Here is a 20751-nt window from a genome sequence, read left to right as displayed (position 1 = left end):
TTATGCTCAGTTTTTTGGCGAAGTTTGACACACCGAGCTCAAAAGGTTGCCCGTCACTGTTCTAGACTAACAAGTTATGCACAAGTTATTGCTGCAGATCATAGGGCGGTGCTACTTCATAGTGAATGCTAATCTTTTGTGTTAAAATGTCATCTATGTGCTAATACATTGCTTTAAACCAGGGGTCCTCAAACTTTTTAAACAGGGGGCCAGTTCACTGTCCCTCAGACGGTTGGAGGGCCGGACTATAGTTTAAAAAAACAACTATGAACAAATTCCTATGCGCACTGCTAAGTCGGCTGCTAAGCAGGACAGGCAGCGGCGGCAAAAACACCCGGCGGGCCGGATAAATGTCCTCGGCGGGCCGCATGTGGCCCACGGGCCGTAGTTTGAGGACCCCTGCTTTAAACTAATTATATAAAAAGTTTGTTAAATGTTTATTTATTCATAAAAGTGTTTATACCTCCCAACTTCTAAATTTTGTAATGTACTTGATTGCTTTAACTTCATCTTTGATTAGAAATTTATGTTAAAGTTTTTTATTTTTTTAATTAAGGTATTACATATGTGTCCTTATCTCCCCATTCCTCGCCCCTCCGCTTCCCCCCCGTTCATGCCCTCACCCCGCTGGTGTCTGTGTCCATTGGTTAGGCTTATATGCATGCATACAAGTCCTTTGGTTGATCTCTCGCCCCTACCCACCCTCCCCTACCTTCCCTCTGAGGTTGGAGCATCTGATTGATGCTTCTCTGTCTCTGGATCTGTTTTTGTTCATCAGTTTATGTTGTTCAATATATTCCACAAATGAGTGAGATCATGTGAAATTTATCTTTCTCTGACTTAACTTATTTCGCTTAGCATAATGCTCTCCAGCTCCATCCATGCTGTTGCAAATGGTAGGAGTTCCTTCCTTTTTACAGCAATGTAGTATTCCATTGTGTAGATGTACCACAGTTTTCTAATCCACTCATCTGCTGATTGGCACTTAGGCTGTTTTCAAATCTTAGCTATTGTAAATTGTGCTGCTATGAACATAGGGGTGCATATATCCTTTCTGATTGGTGTTTCTAGTTTCTTGGGATATATTCCTAGAAGTGGGATCACTGAGTCAAATGGGAGTTCTATTTTTAGTTTTTTGATGAAACTCCATGCTGTTCTCCACAGTAGCTGCACCAGTCTGCATTCCCACCAGCAATGCACAAGGGTTCTCTTTTCTCCGCATCCTCGCCAGCACTTGTCATTTGTTGATTTGTTGATGATAACCGTTCTGACAGGTGTGAGATGGTACCTCATTGTCGTTTTGATTTGCATATCTCGGATGATTAGTGACATTAGTGACTTTGAGCATGTTTTCATATGTCTCTTGGCCTTCCTTATGTCCTCTTTCGAAAAGTATCGATTTAGATCTCTTGCCCATTTTTTGATTGGGTTGTTTATCTTCCTTTTGTTAATTTGTATGAGTTCCCTGTAAATGCTGGAGATTAAGCCCTTATTGGAGATAACATTGAAAAATATGTTCTCCCATGCAATGGGTTTTCTTGTTTTGCTGATGGTTTCTTTTGCTGTGCAGAAGCTTTTTATTTTGATGTAGTCCCATTTGTTTATTTTCTCTTTAGTTTCCATTTCCTTAGATGCTGTATTGGTGAAGATATTACTTTGGCATATGTCTGAGATTTTTTAAAAAATATATATTTTATTGATTTTTTACAGAGGAAGGGAGAGGGATAGAAAGTTAGAAACATCGATGAGAGAGAAACATCGATCAGCTGCCTCTTGCACACCCCCTACTGGGGATGTGCCCGCAACCAAGGTACATGCCCTTGACCGGAATCGAACCTGGGACCCTTGAGTCCGCAGGCCGACGCTCTATCCACTGAGCCAAACCGGTTTCGGCTATGTCTGAGATTTTGCTGCCTGTGGATTCCTCTAATATTTTTATTGTTTCCCGTCTTACGTTTAACTCCTTTATCCATTTTGAGTTTATTTTTGTGTATGGTGTAAATTGGTGGTCTAGTTTCATTTTTTTGCATGTTATCTGTCCAATTTTCTCAGCAGCATATATTGAAGAGACTGTCTTGACTCCATTGTATGCTCTTGCCTCCTTTGTCAAATATTAATTGAGCATAGTGGTTTGGGTAGATTTCTGGGTTCTCTGTTCTATTCCATTGGTCTATGTGTCTGTTCTTGTGCCAGTACCAGGCAGTTTTGAGAATAGTGGCTTTGTAATACAACTTGATATCTGGTATTTAGATCCCTCCTACTCTGTTCTTCTTTTTCAGGATTGCTGCAGCTATTCTGGGTCTTTTTTTAAATTCCAGATGAATTTTGGAGAGTTCATTCTAGGTCTGTGATATATGCCGTTGGTGGGGAGTGCATTGAATCTATAGATTGCTTTGGGTAGTATGGACATTTTAATGATGATGTTAAAGTTTTTCATTGAATTTGGCCAGCAGAATGTTGTGTATCAATGAATAATTTTTTTATAATGTTGCAGACATTATTTATGTTATGTTGTGACACCCTTCCATTTTTATTTTTGAAAAATTACTTGGTACGTTTTGGAAATTACTTGGGCTTGGTATGTTTTATGATTACATTTTTACACAATAAAAGGTTTATTTATTAAAACTGCATAGTAACACAAGTAATTATTTCTACCTTGTGGTACAGATCTGTCAGAGATTTAGTTTGAAATATTTTTGTATCTGTCATATAAATATTTTTTGGCCAGGGGTTTTAAGATTTAGAACTGATTGGGAAATAGTCTTGATCTGTTGGAAACATTTTTGATTTAAGAAAGAGTGTAGTTTATCACTTTTCAAATAGTCTTCTGAAACAGTTGCATCCATTTTAATGTGATGAAGGAGTTTTATTTAGAGATTTATCATTAAAGAAAACTACAATGCAGGTATGAAGATGGCCCCACCTCTCATTCCCACATCATGTCTTATGTTCTGTGTGTCTGAAATGTATTCTAGGGTGTGAAATCATTTCTTTGATAGACCTTACAGAGTGTCTTAAGCCTATCTGGCAGGAATGAATGTCTGAAGTAGATTAAATAGTGGGCATGTCTGAAATGATACATTTCTCCATTTGCTTGGTAAAAAAACAACAGTGTTACATTTATGTAGTTTTGCCAAATTAAAAAAAACCACACCAAGTCTACTTTTATTTGTCACTTAAACATATGGTGCTTTCTCATGACATTTGAACATCACTTGTGAAATGGGAATGAGCATTCCTGTTCACATTTAGACAGTAGGAAACAAGAGAATACTCTGGTGACCTTCCAAAGGTCACATTCCAGGTCAAAAGATTGTGAACTTCTTAAGGATAGGTACTATCTCATTACTACTGTGTCATTTTTTAATTTTAATATCTGATTGTGCCCAGTTAAAGTTTGAATGAATGAAGGAGGTAGAGTTGGATTAGCTGGGAGCCAGAATAAAAATTTTTGTGCTCAGGCAAGGGTGGTGTTCTTCTGCTTCCTGCTACCACTGTTTACAACATCATTTGTAATTGACTTCCTGATGTGTTTTCTCCAGATAGTAGTTGTATATTCTTTATTAGGGCTTATTTTCTCATATTTGAATTGTTTCATAGTTTTAGGATTAAACCTTAAATTCTTCCCTCATGTTCAAATTTCTAATCAATGAGTGTAACAATTTGAATGACATGTTTTAAAATGAAATTAAGTATTTATATGCAGGCTTGCAAGTAATTTAAATAATGAATTATGTTGTATATTGAGTGGATAATAGGAAAAGTGGTTTTTTTGAGGTTATCAAATCTTATATTTATTAAGATAATGGTGTGTGGTTTAAATGCCAAATTTAAAAGCACGAATTTCTTAAACTAATTCTTGTTCAGTTGCTACTTTATATACAACAATATAGGAAGGGACACTAGTTATAAGAACTGTTGGTATTTTAAGGTGAAGAGCCAGGCTATTCTATTTTGCCTTTCAAGTGACTCTATACCACTAAGCAAATTGTTACTTGATTCATGTATTGAACCATTGTTATTCGATTCCTTATTTTTGTAGGTTCAGTGTTATACATTGAAATGAGGTCCCAACTCCATTTCATGTCTTAAAAATACCTAAAAACTGAATAGTAAAATACCTAAAAACTGAATAGTAAAATACCTAAAAATTGAATAGTAAAATAAGTGAAAGTGAATGCCCCAGATATATTTTATACAGACATTTTAAATATGTATATAATCAAATACTTAATACAAAAGTTATGTCATACATAATCCTCTTTGGAGGTTTTCCTGCACAGACTGAAACTGTCAATTTTTTCTTTTTTATAATTCTTTATTGTTGAAAGTATTACATGTGTTCCCCTATCTCCCCAGTTGACCCCCTCCAGCCTGCCCCTGCCTCCCTCCCCAGGCCTTCAGCACCCTATTGTCTGTGTCCATGGGTTATGCATACATGCATACAAGGTCTTTGGTTGATTACTCCCTCCAACCCACCCTCCCCTGCCTTTCCTCTGAGATTCCGCACTCTGTTCTATGCTTCCATGTCTCTGGATCCACTCTGTTCATCAGTTTATTTTGTTACTTAGATTCCACATGTGATACTTGTATTTCTCTGACTGACTTATTTCACTTAGCATAATACTCTCCAGGTCCCTCCATGCTGTCTCAATGGGTAAGAAATTCTTATTTTTTACTGCTGCAATAGTATTCCATGGTTTAAATGAAACCACAGCTTTTTTATCCATTCATCTACTGATGGGTATTTGGGTTGTTTCCAGATCTTAGCTATTGTAAATTGTGCTGCTATGAACATAGGGTGCATGCATTATTTCTGATTGGTGCTTCGAGTTTCTTAGGATATATTCCTAGAAGTGGGATCACTGGGTCAAATGGCAGTTCCATATTTAATTTTTTGAGTAAACTCCATACTGTTTTTTATTGTGGTTGTACCAGTCTGCAATCCCACCAGCAAGTGTACTAGGGTTCCCTTTTCTCCACATCCTTGCCAGCACCTGTCATTTGTTAATTTGTTGATGATAGCCATTCTGACAAGTATGAGCTGATACCTCATTGTTGTTTTAATTTGCATCTCTCTGATGATCATGACCTTAGCATTTTTTCATATGTTTCTTGGCCATCTGTATCTATTTAGGTCCTTTGCCCATTTTTATTTTATTTATTTATTTATTTATTTATTTATTTATTTATATTTTATTGATTTTTTTTACAGAGAGGAAGGGAGAGGGATAGAGAGTTAGAAACATCGATGAGAGAGAAACATCGATCAGCTGCCTCCTGCACACCTCCTACTGGGGATGTGCCCGCAACCAAGGTACATGCCCTTGACCGGAATCGAACCTGGGACCCTTCAGTCCGCAGGCCGACGCTCTATCCACTGAGCCAAACCGGTTAGGGCGCCCATTTTTAAATTGGATTGTTTGTCTTCCTTTTGTTAAGTTGTATGAGTTCCTTATATATTTAGGATATTAACCCTTTATCAGATGTATTATTGCCAAATATTTTCTCCCATACACTGGGCTCTCTTTTTGTTTTGTGTGAAATTGTCAGTTTTTTTCCAAATGAAAGTCCAGTGCAATTTTTACTGATGGTGCCTTCTTGATAAAATACCCCAAAGCTAGCCATAAGCATTCTTTTCTTTCCTTGAAAGTTTAAAATAAGCCACATCTGCTTTTGAAAATGCCATTGCTAATTTCATGTGGGAGAATGGTCTGAATATCCTGGTGAGACATGTCTGCTTAAGAGTCATGTGTGTATCTGCTGACTTCTTTGGGTCCCTTGCTTGCCCCAGACAGGTCTCAGTGTTGGCATTGATGTGTGAGTGTCCTTTGTTGCACTTATCAGGAATTTTTTTTTCATTTCCTTTCATTTCAGTACCTGTGGACCAGGTATTAGCTGTGGACACACAAAAATGAATTCACTCAAGGAATTTATTTTCTCTAGACTGAAGTGTCTATATAAATAATTGATATTGGGAGTGGTGTTAGGTGCAGTAAGATATATATATATGTGTACATATATATACATGCACACATATATATGATATATATGTATACATATACATACATATCACACACACAAGAGAGGCCCGGTGCATGAAATTTGTGCATGGGTGTGGTCCCTGGGCCTGGCCGGCAATCAAAGCAAGAGTGTCTGGTGTGGACAGGCAGGTCCCAGCAGACCTCAAGGTCCTGGGCAGCACCTGGGCCCCCAGGTCCCTGCTTGGCCCCCGTCCGCCTGAGTCATTGGGTCCCCGCCTGGCTCCCTCAGTGCCTGGGAGCTGATGGCAGCCCCTCCCCTTGCTGCTGCCACTGGTTGCTGTCTGTGGGGCGATTGGCAGGGTGATCGGACTCCCGTCTGGCTCCCTCAGCGCCTGGGTGCTGGGCGGCGGTCCCGCCCCACGCCGCTGCCACTGGTCACGGTACCGCTCTCATCAGGGCCATCGGGGCCAGCAGTGCCTCCACTACCGCCTGCTGCCAGCGCCACCCCACCGATGCCTGCCATGTTCCGCGCTTCCTCCTGGTGGTCAGCACACATCATAGTGAGTGGTCGAACTCTTGGTCGAGGGGACAGTTGGTAGGGTAGTTTTGTGTACTAGTTGTCCTATTGGTTCAATGGGTCAGCCTTCCAGTTACCTGAGGTGGACACTCTTGGTGCACCCCTTTGTGGCCTGTGTGTACAGCCTTGTTGTAGTTAAGTCTTGATTGTTGTTGGTGTCACTGGGAGGAATTGACCTTCAGGCCAATTGGCTGTGAGGACCCGCTGTGTCTATAACGGAAGAGTTGCTGTGCTGGAGACACGTTTATGGGGCAGGACTTGTTCCAGTAGGGCTTTGGTGCTCACTGAGTCTGCCTCTTGAATGTGTCCCTTATGAGAGTAGTTGAAATCTGGTGTTGTCTCACACCGACCACTAGATGCCCTAGTTTCTAGATCTCCAATGGGGTGCAGGTCAGCTACTGTCTGAGGTCACCCAGCAGGAGCTACAGCAAGAAGTACAGTTTTCTCCTTTTTGCTTGGGGTTTGGCAGTTTTGGAGCAGTCTGACTGGAGCTGCAGTTTATTTGGTTAAACTTCCACAGAACCGGCAATTTATATGCAAAAGCCACTGTGTGGAGCCTGGGCGGGTTTGTAGAATGTGCGGGGCGGGGTCTCAGGGCATCACTAGGCTAGGGTGTGGCAAACGGCAATGGCTGCCGTCAGCCGTCTCTGCCTTTCCGCATTTCCAAGTCCCTGCGTCCCACGCTCCAGCGCAGTAAACAATGATTTCTGGGCGCACTTCTGCAAAAAAGTCACTCTCACTTTCCGACCCGATGGCCTACAGTCCAGCTTCTCCCCGTAGGCGTCTGGGTCCCCCACGTGTCCCCAGAAACTGGATTTCAGAGTGATCAGGAGCTTGTTTCTCTTTGGGTTTAAAAAAAGCCGCGTGCCCAGTCACCTGCCACCAGCCCGATTCGCATGCCTCTGTACCTCAGTTTTTCAGCGTTTGTGCTCCTTTCTCTTTCCTTCCTAGTTGTAAAACTTCCACTCAGCCAGCTTTCCCGTGGTTCTGGGTGGTAGACATTTTGTCTTTTAGTTGTAGTTTTGAAATTGTTGTGCGAGGCGGCAGTTTAGTTGTTTACCTTTGCCGCCATCTTGGTTCTCCCTTGATGTGGTTTTGATTTGCATTTCCCTGATGATTGGTGATGTTAAGCATCTTTCATATGCTGATTGACTATTTGTATATCTTCTTGCACATATGGTGTTCTCTCCTCCTGCCTCACATTCCCCCAGCAGCACTTCAGGTAGTTTTCAGTGCCATTTACAACTGCTCAAAACCATGGTATACTGTTCTGCCATATAGATTTCCATATTGTAATGTTTTTCAAATGACAGGACTTTGAAAGGTAGAACTTTTAGTGGTAAATTTTATAATGATGGACTTCTGTGTGCATGTGTGTGTGTGTGTGTGTGTGTGTGTGTATTTATTTAAAGATAAGATAGCCAGATTTGATAAAGATCATTTTTAACATTTTATATATATACTAGTGGCCTGGTGCATGAAATTCGTGCATGGGAGGGGGGTGTTCCTCAGCTTGGCCTGCACCCTCTCTAATCTGGGACCCCTCAGGGGATGTCTGACTGCCAGTTTAGGCACGATCCCTGTGGGATCAGGCCTAAACTGGCAGTCGGACATCCCTCTCGCAACCCGGGACTGCTGGCTCCTAACTGCTCACCTGCCTGCCTGCCTGCCTGGTCGCCCCTAAGCACTCTGCCTGCTGGCCTGCTCACCCCCAACCACCCCCTCTGCCAGCCTGCTCGTCCCCAACTGTCCCCCCCCCCCCGCCAGCCAGCTCGTCCCCAACTGCCCCCCTCCCCCGCCGGCCTGTTCGCCCCCAACTGACCCTCCCTGCCGGCTTGCTCACCCACAACTGCACCCCCCTGCTGGCCTGCTCACCCCCAACTGCACCCCCCTGCTGGCCTGCTCACCTCCAACTACCCCGCCCTGCTGGCTGCTCACCCCCAACTGAGCCCCCCCTGCCGGCCTGATCGCCCTTACCACCTCTGCCTCAGCCCCGCCACCATGGCTTTTTCTAGAAGGTCTCCCGGTCTAATTAGCATATTACCCTTTTATTAGTATAGAAGATAGAGGCCTGGTGGGGGCCAGCTGGTCTGCCCTGAAGGGGGTCCCAGATCAGGGTGGGGGTCTCCTTGGGGGGTGGGGCCAGCCTGGGCGAGGGGCCTGGGGCAGTTTGCAGGCCGACCACACCCCCATCAGGGTGGGGAATCTCTGCTGGGGGGCGTGGCTGGCCTGGGAGAGGGGCCGTTTGCAGGCTGACCAGCTGAGGGCCGTTTGCAGGCTGGCCACGCCCTAATTGGGTGAGGGTCCTTGCTGGGGGTAGTGGTCAGCCTGGGTGAGGGTCTGAGGGCCATTTTCAGGCTGGGTACACCCCCATCAGGTTGGGGGTCCCCAGTGGGGAATGGGTGGCCTGAGCAAGGGGCATGGGGGCAGTGGGAGTAGGTGGCCTGCTAAGCCCTCAGTCTAATTAGCATATTACTCTTTTATTAGTATGGACTAGTGGCCCGGTGCACGAAATTTGTGCACATTAAAAAAGGATTAATTAGAGGAAATATTTTAATATTGCTCTTTGCCCTTTCTCTATAATAGAAGTGTTAGAGATGAAAGAAAATTAGTAAAATGTATATGAAAATATTCCTCCTATCAGAGTCTGGGGTGCACCGCGGGACCCAGAGTCAAGTCCCTGCCCACCCAAGGCGCCTCAAAATTTCACGAGACCCAGACCTAGCCGGCCCCACTCTTGTCAATCCCCGCCAGGCGGGGGGGCACAGCCTCAGGTCCCCTGACCTGGCACCGGGTGGGGGGTGCAACCTCAGGTCCCTTGTCAAGCCCCGCCGGGTGGGGAGTTCAGCCTCAGGTCCCCCAGTGCACCCTCAGGTCCCTGGCCTGCCACCAGGGCGGGAGGTGTGATCCCCCGGCCCGGCACCGGGGTGGGGGGAGTGCCTTGGGGTTCCCCGTCAATCCCTGCTGGGCTGGGGGCGCGGCCTGAGGTCCCCTGGCCCGGCGCCGGGGTGGGGGCCGTGGCCTGAGGTCCTCCAGCCTGGGCTGGGGTGGGGAGCCCGCCTTGAAGTCCCCTGTCAAGCCCTGCTGTGTGGGGATGCGGCCTGAGATCCCCTGTCAAACCCCGCCAGGTGGGGGGGCGCAGCCTGAGATCCCCCATCAAGCCCCGCTGGGTGGGGGGCGCAGCCTCAGGTCCCCCGGCCCGGCGCTGGGTGGGGGGTGCAGCCTCAGATCTCCTGGCCTAGTGCTGGGTGGGGTCATAGCCTCAGGTCCCCCAGCGCTGGGGTGGGGGACGCGGCTTGAGGTCCCCTGGCCCAGGGTGAGGGGAGCAGCGGGGGGCGGGTGCAGCCTGAGATCCCCCGTCAAGCCCCACTGGGCAGGGAGCACAGCCTCAGGTCCCTGCTGATTGCTCGTTAAGGCTCGTACGGAAACTCGGCCTCTGCTGTGGGTGCAGCCATCTTGTGTTATGGAATCCCGCCTCCCCTGTGGGTGCCACATCTTTGTGACGGCATGACGGTCAATTTGCATATTCCCTCTTTATTAGATAGGATTTCAAAGTTGCTTTCTGGAAGGATTGTTCAGCAGCATGAGGTTTGCTTCTAATTGGATTCACTCTTTCCCCAATTTGTAGGTGCTGAGCAGAGTGGACTTAGCTCAAAAACTTAACTCATCCATCTGCTTTCCTTTGTTCAGATATTTTTGACTTATCTAGTCTTGCTCTTTAGTCTCATTCATTCTTTGTCTAAGCATTGTACCTTTATTTCTTCACTGCCATTTTATTTGGATTTTGTGAGGGAGCAGAGGTTGCATAGTATCAATTTAATTGGAAGTCTATAATTTTCTAAAATCCTGTGAATAAGTGCATAGTCCATATTTTCAATCAGTACTTTACTTACGAAAATTTCAGTAAAGACAAAGTTATGAGTTGAACATAGTATTTCAGACTAGAGGTGGGCAAACTTTTTCTCTCAAGGGCTAGATAATAAATATTGTAGGCTTTGTGAATATTTTTTCAACTCTTTAAAAATGTAAAAACTATTTTTAACTTGAAGTTTGTGGATTGGATTTGGCTGAGAAACCAGTTTGATGACCCCTGTTCTGGATTTATTTGCAGTGATCTTGCTAGGCAACATGATTCATTATTGATGAAGAAATTCTTTTTTTAATTACCATTTCTTAATAGAATTGCAAATTCTAATATTGTTCAGGTGACTTGGTTTTTTAAATAAATTACTGAGTGGTAATATTTATTATTTTAATTTTCAGATGGTGACCCAGATAACTATGTTGCTTACTATCGAAGAGCTACTGCCTTTTTAGCTATGGGAAAATCAAAAGCAGCACTTCCTGATTTAACTAGAGTGATTGAATTGAAGATGGATTTCACTGCAGTAAGTGCATCTAAACTTTCTTTAAGGTTTAATTTAAAGGAACTTGGAAGAGGTAATTTGTTTGTAAAGGTGAGGACTGGCATGCTGGGTAGGCATAGCTGGAGGATATAGAAAGCCACTATGATGTAGTGGACTGGGCAATAAGAGCCTTCCAAAGTTGCTGACATCAAAGGTCTGTGAAAGAGGAACAGTGGGTACATTAGATAATTTTTAGAAGTGTGGCAGTGATGTTCACTCTGTCATTTAGGAAGACCTCTGTGTGGAAGATGAAGTGCAGGGCAAGAAGTGAGGCTGAGAAATGAGTTGACTCAGGCTGTTAAATTAAGAGGCTGTCCGGTTACTAATGACAGTTTCAATTAGTCAGCAGGAACAGTAAAGAAAAGGAGATAACTAAGCAGTGGTTTGTGGTGAATTAGACAGAATTATCCCCTAGGACCAACACATAGGCTTCAGAAGTGGAGGAATTTACAACCTAATGGGATATTTTGACAATTGGCAGGTCAGTGTAATGGCTTAAAATAATAGGACCAATTAGATGGTTTCGAAATTAATTTGATAACTTATTTATTGTTTATATCATGCCATATTTCAAAATGAATTTGAGATAATTAGATATGGGTGAATGTTTGGTTTGAAATATTACTATTATTTTAAGATGGAATTCCCAAGTATCTAATTTTCTTTAATCTATTTGTAAGAAATAAGGCGAGCCCCCAAATTCAGGGGTCCTGGTAGCACACAAAACATACTCGGGAGCCAGGCAGCAAGGCAAACATCTTTACTTCTATGTAGAAGGGTGCACACACATGGTCTGGAAGCATGCGCATACCAAGCAGGCAGTCTGCTTGGCTCTTTAATTCCTGACACATGTGACCTCACTCTTGATTGGAGCTCAGGCGCACAGTCTTGTGCGATTGGCTAATTCAAAGGGAGAGGTTGGCCTTTGCTGTTTCAAGATGGTGGCCCCCAGGGAGCTGCAAGTCATGTGGCCAGCATGGCGGCTGTCTAAACTGTTTATTGACAGAAAAGATGACTTGTTTATTCTCACATATTACTTTACCTAGCTAAGCACAACCTTTCACAAAGGTTAAGTAGTTCATTATCCTAATACTATAGTAGCTATTAGCTGGTTGAAGAAGCTTTAATATTGCTTTTTATGTGTGTTGATGCATTTAACAGAGAATTGGGGAAACTTTATCATAAAAGTAACATATAAGTTTTAGTGGAACATGTATGTGGTTTCTCTCTTTTAAAACTTTATTTTAACTTTTCAGTTACAGTTGACATACAATATTAGTTTCAGATATATAACACAGTGATTAGACATTTATATACTTTACAAAGGATTCACAAAAATATTGTTAAGAGTGATGTCAAATACCTATCTGACACCATACATAGTTATTAGAATACTAGAGGCCTGATGCACGAAATTCGTGCAAGGGGCTTGGCCCTCACAGCCATGGCGGCTGCCACAGCCCTCGAAGGCCCAGCTTCATCTGGAAGGTCATCTGGCATGACGTCCGGAAGGTCGCTCGGCTGTCCAGTCTAATTAGCATATTACGCTTTTATTATTATAGATTATTGACTCTATTCCCTATACAATACTTTACATCCCCATGATTTTTATACTTCTTAATTTTGTACTTCTTAATTTCTTTCACCTTTTTCACCCTTCCCCCTCAACCATCTTCCCATCTGGCAACCATGGATTTGTTCTCTGTATCTGTGAGTTTTTTTATTTGTTTGTTTATTTTGTTTATTTTATTTTTTTAATTCCACATATAAGTGAAATCAAGTGGTATTTTTCTTTCTCTCACTTTTTTCACTTAGCATAATACTCTCTAGGTCCATTCATGTTGTCACCGATGGCAATATTTCATTCTTTTTTATGGCTGAGTAAAACTCCAATCCTCCTATATAATAAGAGAGGAATATGATAATTATCCGTTATGCCCTGAGGTGTAATGACCAATTGGGTAAGGAGGGAGCAGGGCAGCAAGCTATGAGGGGAGGAGAAGAGGGGAGGGGGGCGGGGTGAGCTCCAGGAGGGCGGGCCAGCAGGCAGAGAGCTCCAGCAGGGCAGGGCAGAGGGTGGAGAGCTCCAGGAGGGTGGGGCAGCGAGCTACGAGCAGCGGAGAGCTACCAGAGGTGGTGGGCGGGTGGCCAGCTGAGGCAAGCGGCAGCAAGCTACTTGCGCACAGATTCGTGCACAGGGCTGCTAGTGTATCCTATCTAATAATAGAGTAACATGTAAATTACCATCACTTCGCTACGCCCACGATTGGGCGGCGGGAGGCTGGGGGGCGGGACTCGGGGTGGCCTATCCGGCCATTTAGAGGCACGGATCCGCTGCCACTGAGGGGGTCTACCTTGCTGTTGAGAGGCGCAGGGGGCGGAACTCCCGCCCCCTGAGCCTCTCAACGGCCAGATCCGCGGCCGCTGAGGGGGCCTGCCGCGGACACCCAGCTGCGCCTCTCAACGGCAGGGTAGCCAGGTGTCCGCGGCAGCCCCCCTCAGCGGCTGTTGAGAGGCGCAGGGGGGCGGGACTCCCGCCCCCCTGCGCCTCTCAACAGCAGGGTAGCCTCCCTCAGCAGCTGCGGACCATCAAAAGCACCAAGCCGGAGGCTTCTGAAAGGCCTGGTGCCCGAGCAGACAGGCACCCAGCTCCACCGCGAAAAGCAAAAGCGTGTAGGGGACCCTACACGTGCATGATTCAATCATGCACTGGGCCTCTAGTATATAAATAAATGCCAAATCTTCTTTGTCTGTTCATCTGTTGGTGGACATTTACGCTGCTTCCATATCTTGGCTACTGTAAATAATGCTGCAGTGAACATCGGGGTGCATATATGTTTTCAAAATAGTGTTTTGGGTTTCTTCAGATCAGTACCAAAAGTGGAATTGGTAGTTGTATTTATATTGTTTTCCATAGTGGCTGTACCAATTCACCATACCACCAACAGTACATGAGAGTTCCCTTTTCTTCACATCTCACCACCACTTGCTAGTTGATTTCTGGATGATGGCCATTCTGACAGGTGTGAGGTAACATCTCATTGTGATTTTGATTTGCGTTTCCCTGATGATCAGTAATGTTGAGCATCTTTTCATGTCTTTTGGCTGTCTGTATATGCTCTTTGGAGAAATGTTTATTCAGAGCCTCTGCTCATTTTTAAAAATCAGATTCTTTGTTTTTTGTTGTTTGTTTGTTTTTGTTTTTTTGGTGTTAAGTAGTTTGAGTTCCTTACATAATTTGGATATTAACCCCTTATCAGATGTATCATTGGTGACTCTCTCCCATTCAGATGGTCTCCTTTGCTGTGCAAAAACTTTTTAGTTTGATGTGGTTCCATTTGTTTGTTTATTTTTTGTTTCCCTTGCTTGAGGAGACATATCCAAAAAAATATTATTAAGAGCGATGTCAAAGAGTTCACTGCCTATGTTTTCTTCTTGGAGTTTTATGGTTTTAGACCTTATATGTAAGTCTTAAATCCCTTTTGATTTCATTTTTGTATATGGTATAGGAAAGTGGCCTAGTTTCTTTTTTTTTTTTTTTTGGCATATATTTGTCCAGTTTTCCCAGCACCATTTACTGAAGAAACTATTGTTACCCCATTGTATAGTCTTGCTTCCATTGTCATGGATTAGTTGAGTATATAGGTGTGGGTTTATTTTTGGGCTCTCTGTTCTGTCTATTGATCTGTGAATCTCTTTTTGTGCCAGTACCATGTGGTTTTGATTATATAGCCTTGTAGTATAGTTTGATATCAGGTAGCATGATACTTCCAATTTTGTTCTTCTTCCTTCAGATAGCTTTGGCTATTCAGTGACTTTTTAGGTTCCATATAAATTTTTGAATTATTTGTTCTAGTTCTGTGAAAAATGCCATTGGTATTTTTATGGGGTTTGCATTGAATCTATAGATTGCTTTGGGTAGTATGGACATTTTAACAATGTTAATTGTTCCTGTTCAAGAGCATTGTATATCCTTCCATTTTGTGTGTCTTCTTCAGTGTCTTATAGTTTTCTAAGGTCTTTTAGTTCCTTACTTATTAACGTCCTAGATATTTTATTTTTTTTGATGCAATTGTAAATAGTATTATTTTCTTAATTTCTCTTTTTGGTAGTCATTGCTGTATAAAAATAGAATTTATTTCTGAATATTAATTGTGTATCCTGCTTAATGAATTCACTTATTAATTGTAATAGTTTTTTGGTAGAATCTTCAGTGTTCTCTATATTTGGCATGTCATCTGCAAATAATGACAGTTGTGCTTCTTCTTTCCAATTTGGATGCCTTTTTATTTCTTTTTCTTGTCTGATTGCTATGGCTAGGACTTCCAATAATATGTTGAATTAAGGTGGTGAAAGTAGACATTCTTGCCCCATTTCTGATCTTAAAGAAAATGTTTGAGTAAGATGTGAGCTGTGGGTTTGTCATATATGGCCTTCATTATGTTGAGTTGCGTTCCTTCTGTCCTCACTTTGCTGAGAGTTTTTATCATAAATGGATGCTGGATTTTGTCAAATGCTTTTTCTGCACCTATTAAATGATCATATGATCTTTATTATTGAATTTGGTTTTGTGGTGTATCATGTTAATTGATTTGTGAATATTGAACCAAACTTGCATTTCAGGAATATATTCCACTTGATCCATGGTGTATGATCTTTTTTTTTTTTTTTTTAATATGTGTTTATTGATTTCAGAGAAAGGAAGGAAGAAGAGAGAGATAGAAACATTGATGAAAGAGAAACATCAATCAGCTGCCTTCTGCACACCCCCTGCTGGGGATTGAGCCTACAACTCAGGCATGTGTCCTGATGGGGAATTGAACCCGCAGACTTTCTGGTGTACAGGATGATGTTCCAACCAACAGCCACCTGGCCAGGGCCTTCATGGTGTTTTAAAAATAATCCTTTATATTTCTGTGATGTCTATTGATACTTCTTTTTCATTTCTGATTTTATTTGGGCTCTCTCTCTTTCTTTTTTTTTAAAATTTAGTAAATCTTTATTGTTCAGATTATTACAATTGTTTCTCCTTTTCCCCCCCCCCATATCTCCCCTCCACCCGTTCCCTCCCCCCGTCTGCCCTTACCTCCCCCCCGCTGTCCTCATCCATAGTTGTATGATTTTGTCCAGTCTCTTCCCGCACCCCCCACACAGACACCCCCTTCCCCCTGAGAATTATCAATTCACTCCGATTCTATGCCCCTGATTCTATTATGTTCACCAGTTTATTCTGTTCTTCAGATTTTTAATTCACTTGACTTTTAGATTCACTTGTTGATAGGTATGTATTTGTTGTTCATAATTTTTATCTTTACCTTTTTCTTCTTCTTCCTCTTCTTAAAGAATACCTTTCAGCATTTCATATAATACTGGTTTGGTGGTGATGAACTCCTTTAGCTTTTTCTTACCTTTGAAGCTCTTTATCTGCCCTTCAATTCTGAATGATAACTTTGCTGGGTAGAGTAATCTTGGTTGTAGGTTCCTGCTATTCATCACTTTGAATATTTCTTGCCACTCCCGTCTGGCCTGCATAGTTTCTGTTGAGAAATCAGCTGATAATCGTATGGGTGCTCCCTTGTAGGTAACTAACTGTTTTTCTCTTGCTGCTTGTAAGATTCTCTCTTTGTCTTTTGCCCTTGGCATTTTAATTATGATGTGTCTTGGTGTGGTCCTCTTTGGATTCCTTTTATTTGGGGTTCTGTGTGCTTCCTGGACTTGTAAGTCTATTTCTTTCACCAGGTGGGTTAAGTTTTCTGTTATTATTTCTTCAAATAGGTTTTCAGTGTCTTGCTCTCTCTCTTCTTCTGGCACCCCCATAATTCAGATGATGGTACGCATGAAGTTGTCCCAGAGGCTTCTTACACTACCTTCAACTTTCTGAATTCTCTTCTCTTCTTGCTTTTCTGGAGGCGTGTCCTTTGCCTCTTTGTATTCCAAATCTTTGACTTGATTCTTGCGTTCTTCTAGTCTGCTGTTGGGTCTCTGTATAATATTTTTTATTTCAGTCAGTGTATGTTTCATTTTTAGTTGGTCCTTTTTCATATCCTCGAGGGTCTCATTAAATTTATTGGCCTTTTCCATGAAATTCTTGAAAAACCTTATAATCGTGGTTTTGAACTCTATGTCCATTCGTTTGTTCTCCTCCATTTCTTTCGTTTGGGATCTGTTTCCTTGCCTTCTCATTTTTTGCTGCCAACCTGAGTTGGTTAGGGTAGCTTTGTGTACTAGGTGTCCTATTGGTTTAACGGCTCAGCCTTCCAGTTACCTGAGGTGGACGCTCTTGGTGCACCCCTTAGTGGACTGTGTGTACAGCCTTGTTGTAGTTAAGCTTGATTGTTGTTGGTGTCACTGGGAGGAATTGACCTCCAGGCCAATTGGCTGTGAGGACCTGCTGTGTCTATAAAGGAAGAATTGCTGTGCTGGAGACACGTTTATGGGGCGGGACTTGTTCCAGTAGGGCTTTGGTGCTCACTGAGTCTGCCTCTTGAATGTGTCCCTTACGAGCGTGGTTGAAATCTGGTGTCGTTTCACACTGACCACTAGATGCCCTAGTTTCTGGATCTCCAATGGGGTGCAGGTCAGCTACTATCTGAGGTCACCCAGCAGGAGCTACAGCAAGAAGTACAGTTTTCTCCTCTTTGCTTGGGGTTTGGCAGTTTTGGAGCAGTTTGACTGGAGCTGCAGTTTATTTGGTTAAGCTGCCACAAGGCAGGCCATTTATATGCAAAAGCCGCTGTGTGGAGCCTGGGTGGGTTTGTAGAATGTGCGGGGCGGGGTCTCAGGGCGTCACTAGGCTAGGGCGTGGCAAATGGTGATGGCTGCCGTCAGCCATCTCTGCCTTTCCGCGTTTCCAAGTCCCTGCGTCCCACGCTCCAGCGCAGTAAACACTGATTGCTGGGCGCACCTCTGCAAGAAAGTCACTCTCACTTTCCGACCTGATGGCCGAGAGTCCAGCTTTTCCCCGTAGGTGTCTGGGTCCCCCGAGTGTCCCCAGAAACTGAATTTCAGAGTGATTGGGAGCTTGTCTCCCTTCGGGTTGAAAAAAAGCCATGCACCCCGTTGCCCGCCACCAGCCAGCTTTCCCGTGGTTCTGGGTGGTAGATGTTTTGTCTTTTAGTGGTATTTTTGAAATTGTTGTGCGAGGCGGCAGTTTAGTTGTTTAACTTTGCTGCCATCTTGGTTCCTCCCCTCTCACTTTTTCTTGATGAATTAGGCTAAAGGTCCTTAAATATTGTTTTTTTTTTCCACAGAACTAATTCTTAGTTTCAATGATCTTTTCTGTTGTTTTTTTAGTCTCTTTCATTTATTTCCACTCTGACCTTTATTATTTCCTTCCTTGTAATCACTTTGGGCTTTGTTTTTCTTTTTCTAATGTCTCCATATATAAAGTTAGATTGTTTATTTGAAAATTTTCTTGTCCCTTGGCATAGGCCTACATTGGTATGAATTTTCCTTTTAGAATTGCTTTGGCTGTGTCCCATTGATTTTTAAGGTGTTGTGTTTTCATTTTCATTTGTCTCTCGGTATATGTTGATTTTCTTCTTGATCTTGTTGTTAACCCATTAATTGTTTAGTAGCATGTTATTTAGCCCCCACTTGTGTGTGTTTTTCAGTTTTATTCTTGTGATTTATTTCTAATTTCATACCATTGTGATTGGAGAAGATGCTTGATATAATTTCAGTCTTATTAAATTTACTGAGACTTGTTTTGTTTCCTAACAGGTTATATATCCTGGAAAAGTGTTCTGTGTACACTTGAACAGAATGTATGATCTGTTGCATTTGGGTGAAATGTTCTAAAAATATCAACTTAATCCTTCCAATCTGATGTGCCATTTAAGGCCAGTTTCCTTGTTGATTTTCTGTCTGGGTGATCCATTATTTGATTCCAGTGGGGTGTTAAAGACCCCTACTGTACTGTATTACTACTGATCTTTCCTTTTATATTTGTCAAAATTTGCTTTATATATTGGGTTCTCCTGTGTTGGTGTGTAGATATTTTTGATAGTTATACATTCTTGTTGTATTAATCCCTTTATCATTATGAAATACCCTTCTTTATCCTTTGTTATGGCTTTTTTTCTATAAAAATATGTTTTTATTGATTTTTAGAGGAAGGGAGAGGGATAGAGAGAGAAAAACATCAATGATGAGGAAGAATTATTATTGATTGGTTGCTTCCTGTATACCCCCTACTGGTGATTGAGTCTGCAACCTGGCATGTACCCTGACTGGGAATCGAACTGGTGACCTCCTAGTTCATGGGTTGATGCTCAACCACTGAGCCGCACCAGGCCTTTTTCTTAAAGTCTGTTTTGTCTGATATAAATATTGTTACCCCAACCTTTTTTTTTTCTTTTTTTCATTTTTACTAGCATGAAATATCTTTTTCCAACCCTTTATTTTCAGTCAGTGTGCATCTTTTGATCTGAGGTGGGTCTCTTATTAGGCAATATATGTACGGCCTTGTTTTTTAATCAGTTCAGCCACCTCATGTTTTTTGATTGGAGCATATAGTTCATTTACATTTAAAGTAGTTATTGATAGGTTTGTAGTGATTACTATTTTATTAATTGTTTTCTGATTGTTTTTGTGGTTCTCTCTTCTTATTCTCTTGGCTTTTCCCTTGTATGTTGATGACTTTCTGTAATGTTATGTTTGGGTTCCTTTCTCTTTATTTCTTATATATTTCTTGTAGATGTTTGGTTGTGGTTACCATGTGCTTTATACACTGAGTGGCCAGATTATTATGATCTCTGAACACATAATAATCTGGCCACTCAGTGTGTGTGTGTGTGTGTGTGTGTGTGTGTGTGTGTGTGTGTGTGTGTGTTATAGGCCCTGTGCATGAATTTGTGCATGGGTAGGGTCCGGCCAGCCTGGCCAGGGAGAGGGGACATGGGCAGTTGGCCGGCCTGCCTGCTGGTCGAACTCCTGGTCGAGGGGACAATTTGCAGATTAGTCTTTTATTATATACACTGAGTGGCCAGATTATTGTGTTCAGAGATCATAATATAATCTGGCCACTCAGTGTATATACCAAGACATGTTTAAAGTAGTCTGTTTTAAGTTAATGGTCACTTAGGTTTGAACATATTCTAAAATCAGTACAATTTTTACTCATCTCCTCCATGTTTTTGTTTTTGGCATTATTTTTCACTTATTTTATGTATGTTTATGTGTATTCCTAAATTTATTGTTGTAATTACACATCATCTTTTTTTTAAAAAATATATTTTATTGATTTTTTACAGAGAAGAAGGGAGAGGGACAGAGAGCTAGAAACATTGATGAGAGAGAAACATCGACCAGCTGCCTCCTGCACACCCCCTACCGGGGATGTGCCCGCAACCAATGTACATGCCCTTGACCGGAATCGAACCCGGGACTCTTCAGTCCGCAGGCCGACGCTCTGTCCACTGAGCCAAACCGGTTTCGGCACATCATCTTCTTTTAACCTTTGTACTAGCTTTATAATTTACTAGAGGCCCAGTGCACAAGATTCGTGCACTGGGGGTGGAGGCTCCCTCAGCCCGGCTTGTGCCCTCTCGCAGTCTGGGACCCCTTGGGGGATGTCCATCTATTTGTTGGCAGTCAGACATGGCTCCTGCAGTCCGGGACCCCTCGCTCCTTACCACCCTCCTGCAATGGAGGTGGAATAGGCTCCTGCCACCACCATTGTGTTCGCCAGCTGTGAGCCTGGCTTCTGGCTAAGAGGCGTTCCCCTGTAGGAGCACACTGACCACCAGGGGCAGCTCCTGCGTTGAGCATCTGCCCCCTG

General features: G+C 42.8%; 1 protein-coding gene across 1 annotated transcript in view; it reads left to right on the top strand.

The window, feature by feature from the left end:
- DNAJC3 (DnaJ heat shock protein family (Hsp40) member C3) overlaps positions 1-20751 on the top strand; it is a 75756-nt gene that overhangs the window by 20567 nt on the left and 34438 nt on the right. Inside the window, exon 3 of the mRNA XM_079778743.1 lies at positions 10828-10952. Coding sequence (XP_079634869.1) covers positions 10828-10952 — 125 coding nt within the window. The remainder of the gene's footprint in view (positions 1-10827; positions 10953-20751) is intronic.

This window comes from Cnephaeus nilssonii (genome assembly GCF_951640355.1).
Source record: "Cnephaeus nilssonii genome assembly, chromosome: 8".
Classification (NCBI taxonomy): domain Eukaryota; kingdom Metazoa; phylum Chordata; class Mammalia; order Chiroptera; family Vespertilionidae; genus Cnephaeus; species Cnephaeus nilssonii.
The sequence above is the reverse complement of the archived record's forward strand: the minus strand, read 5'-3'. Positions and strand labels throughout refer to the sequence as shown.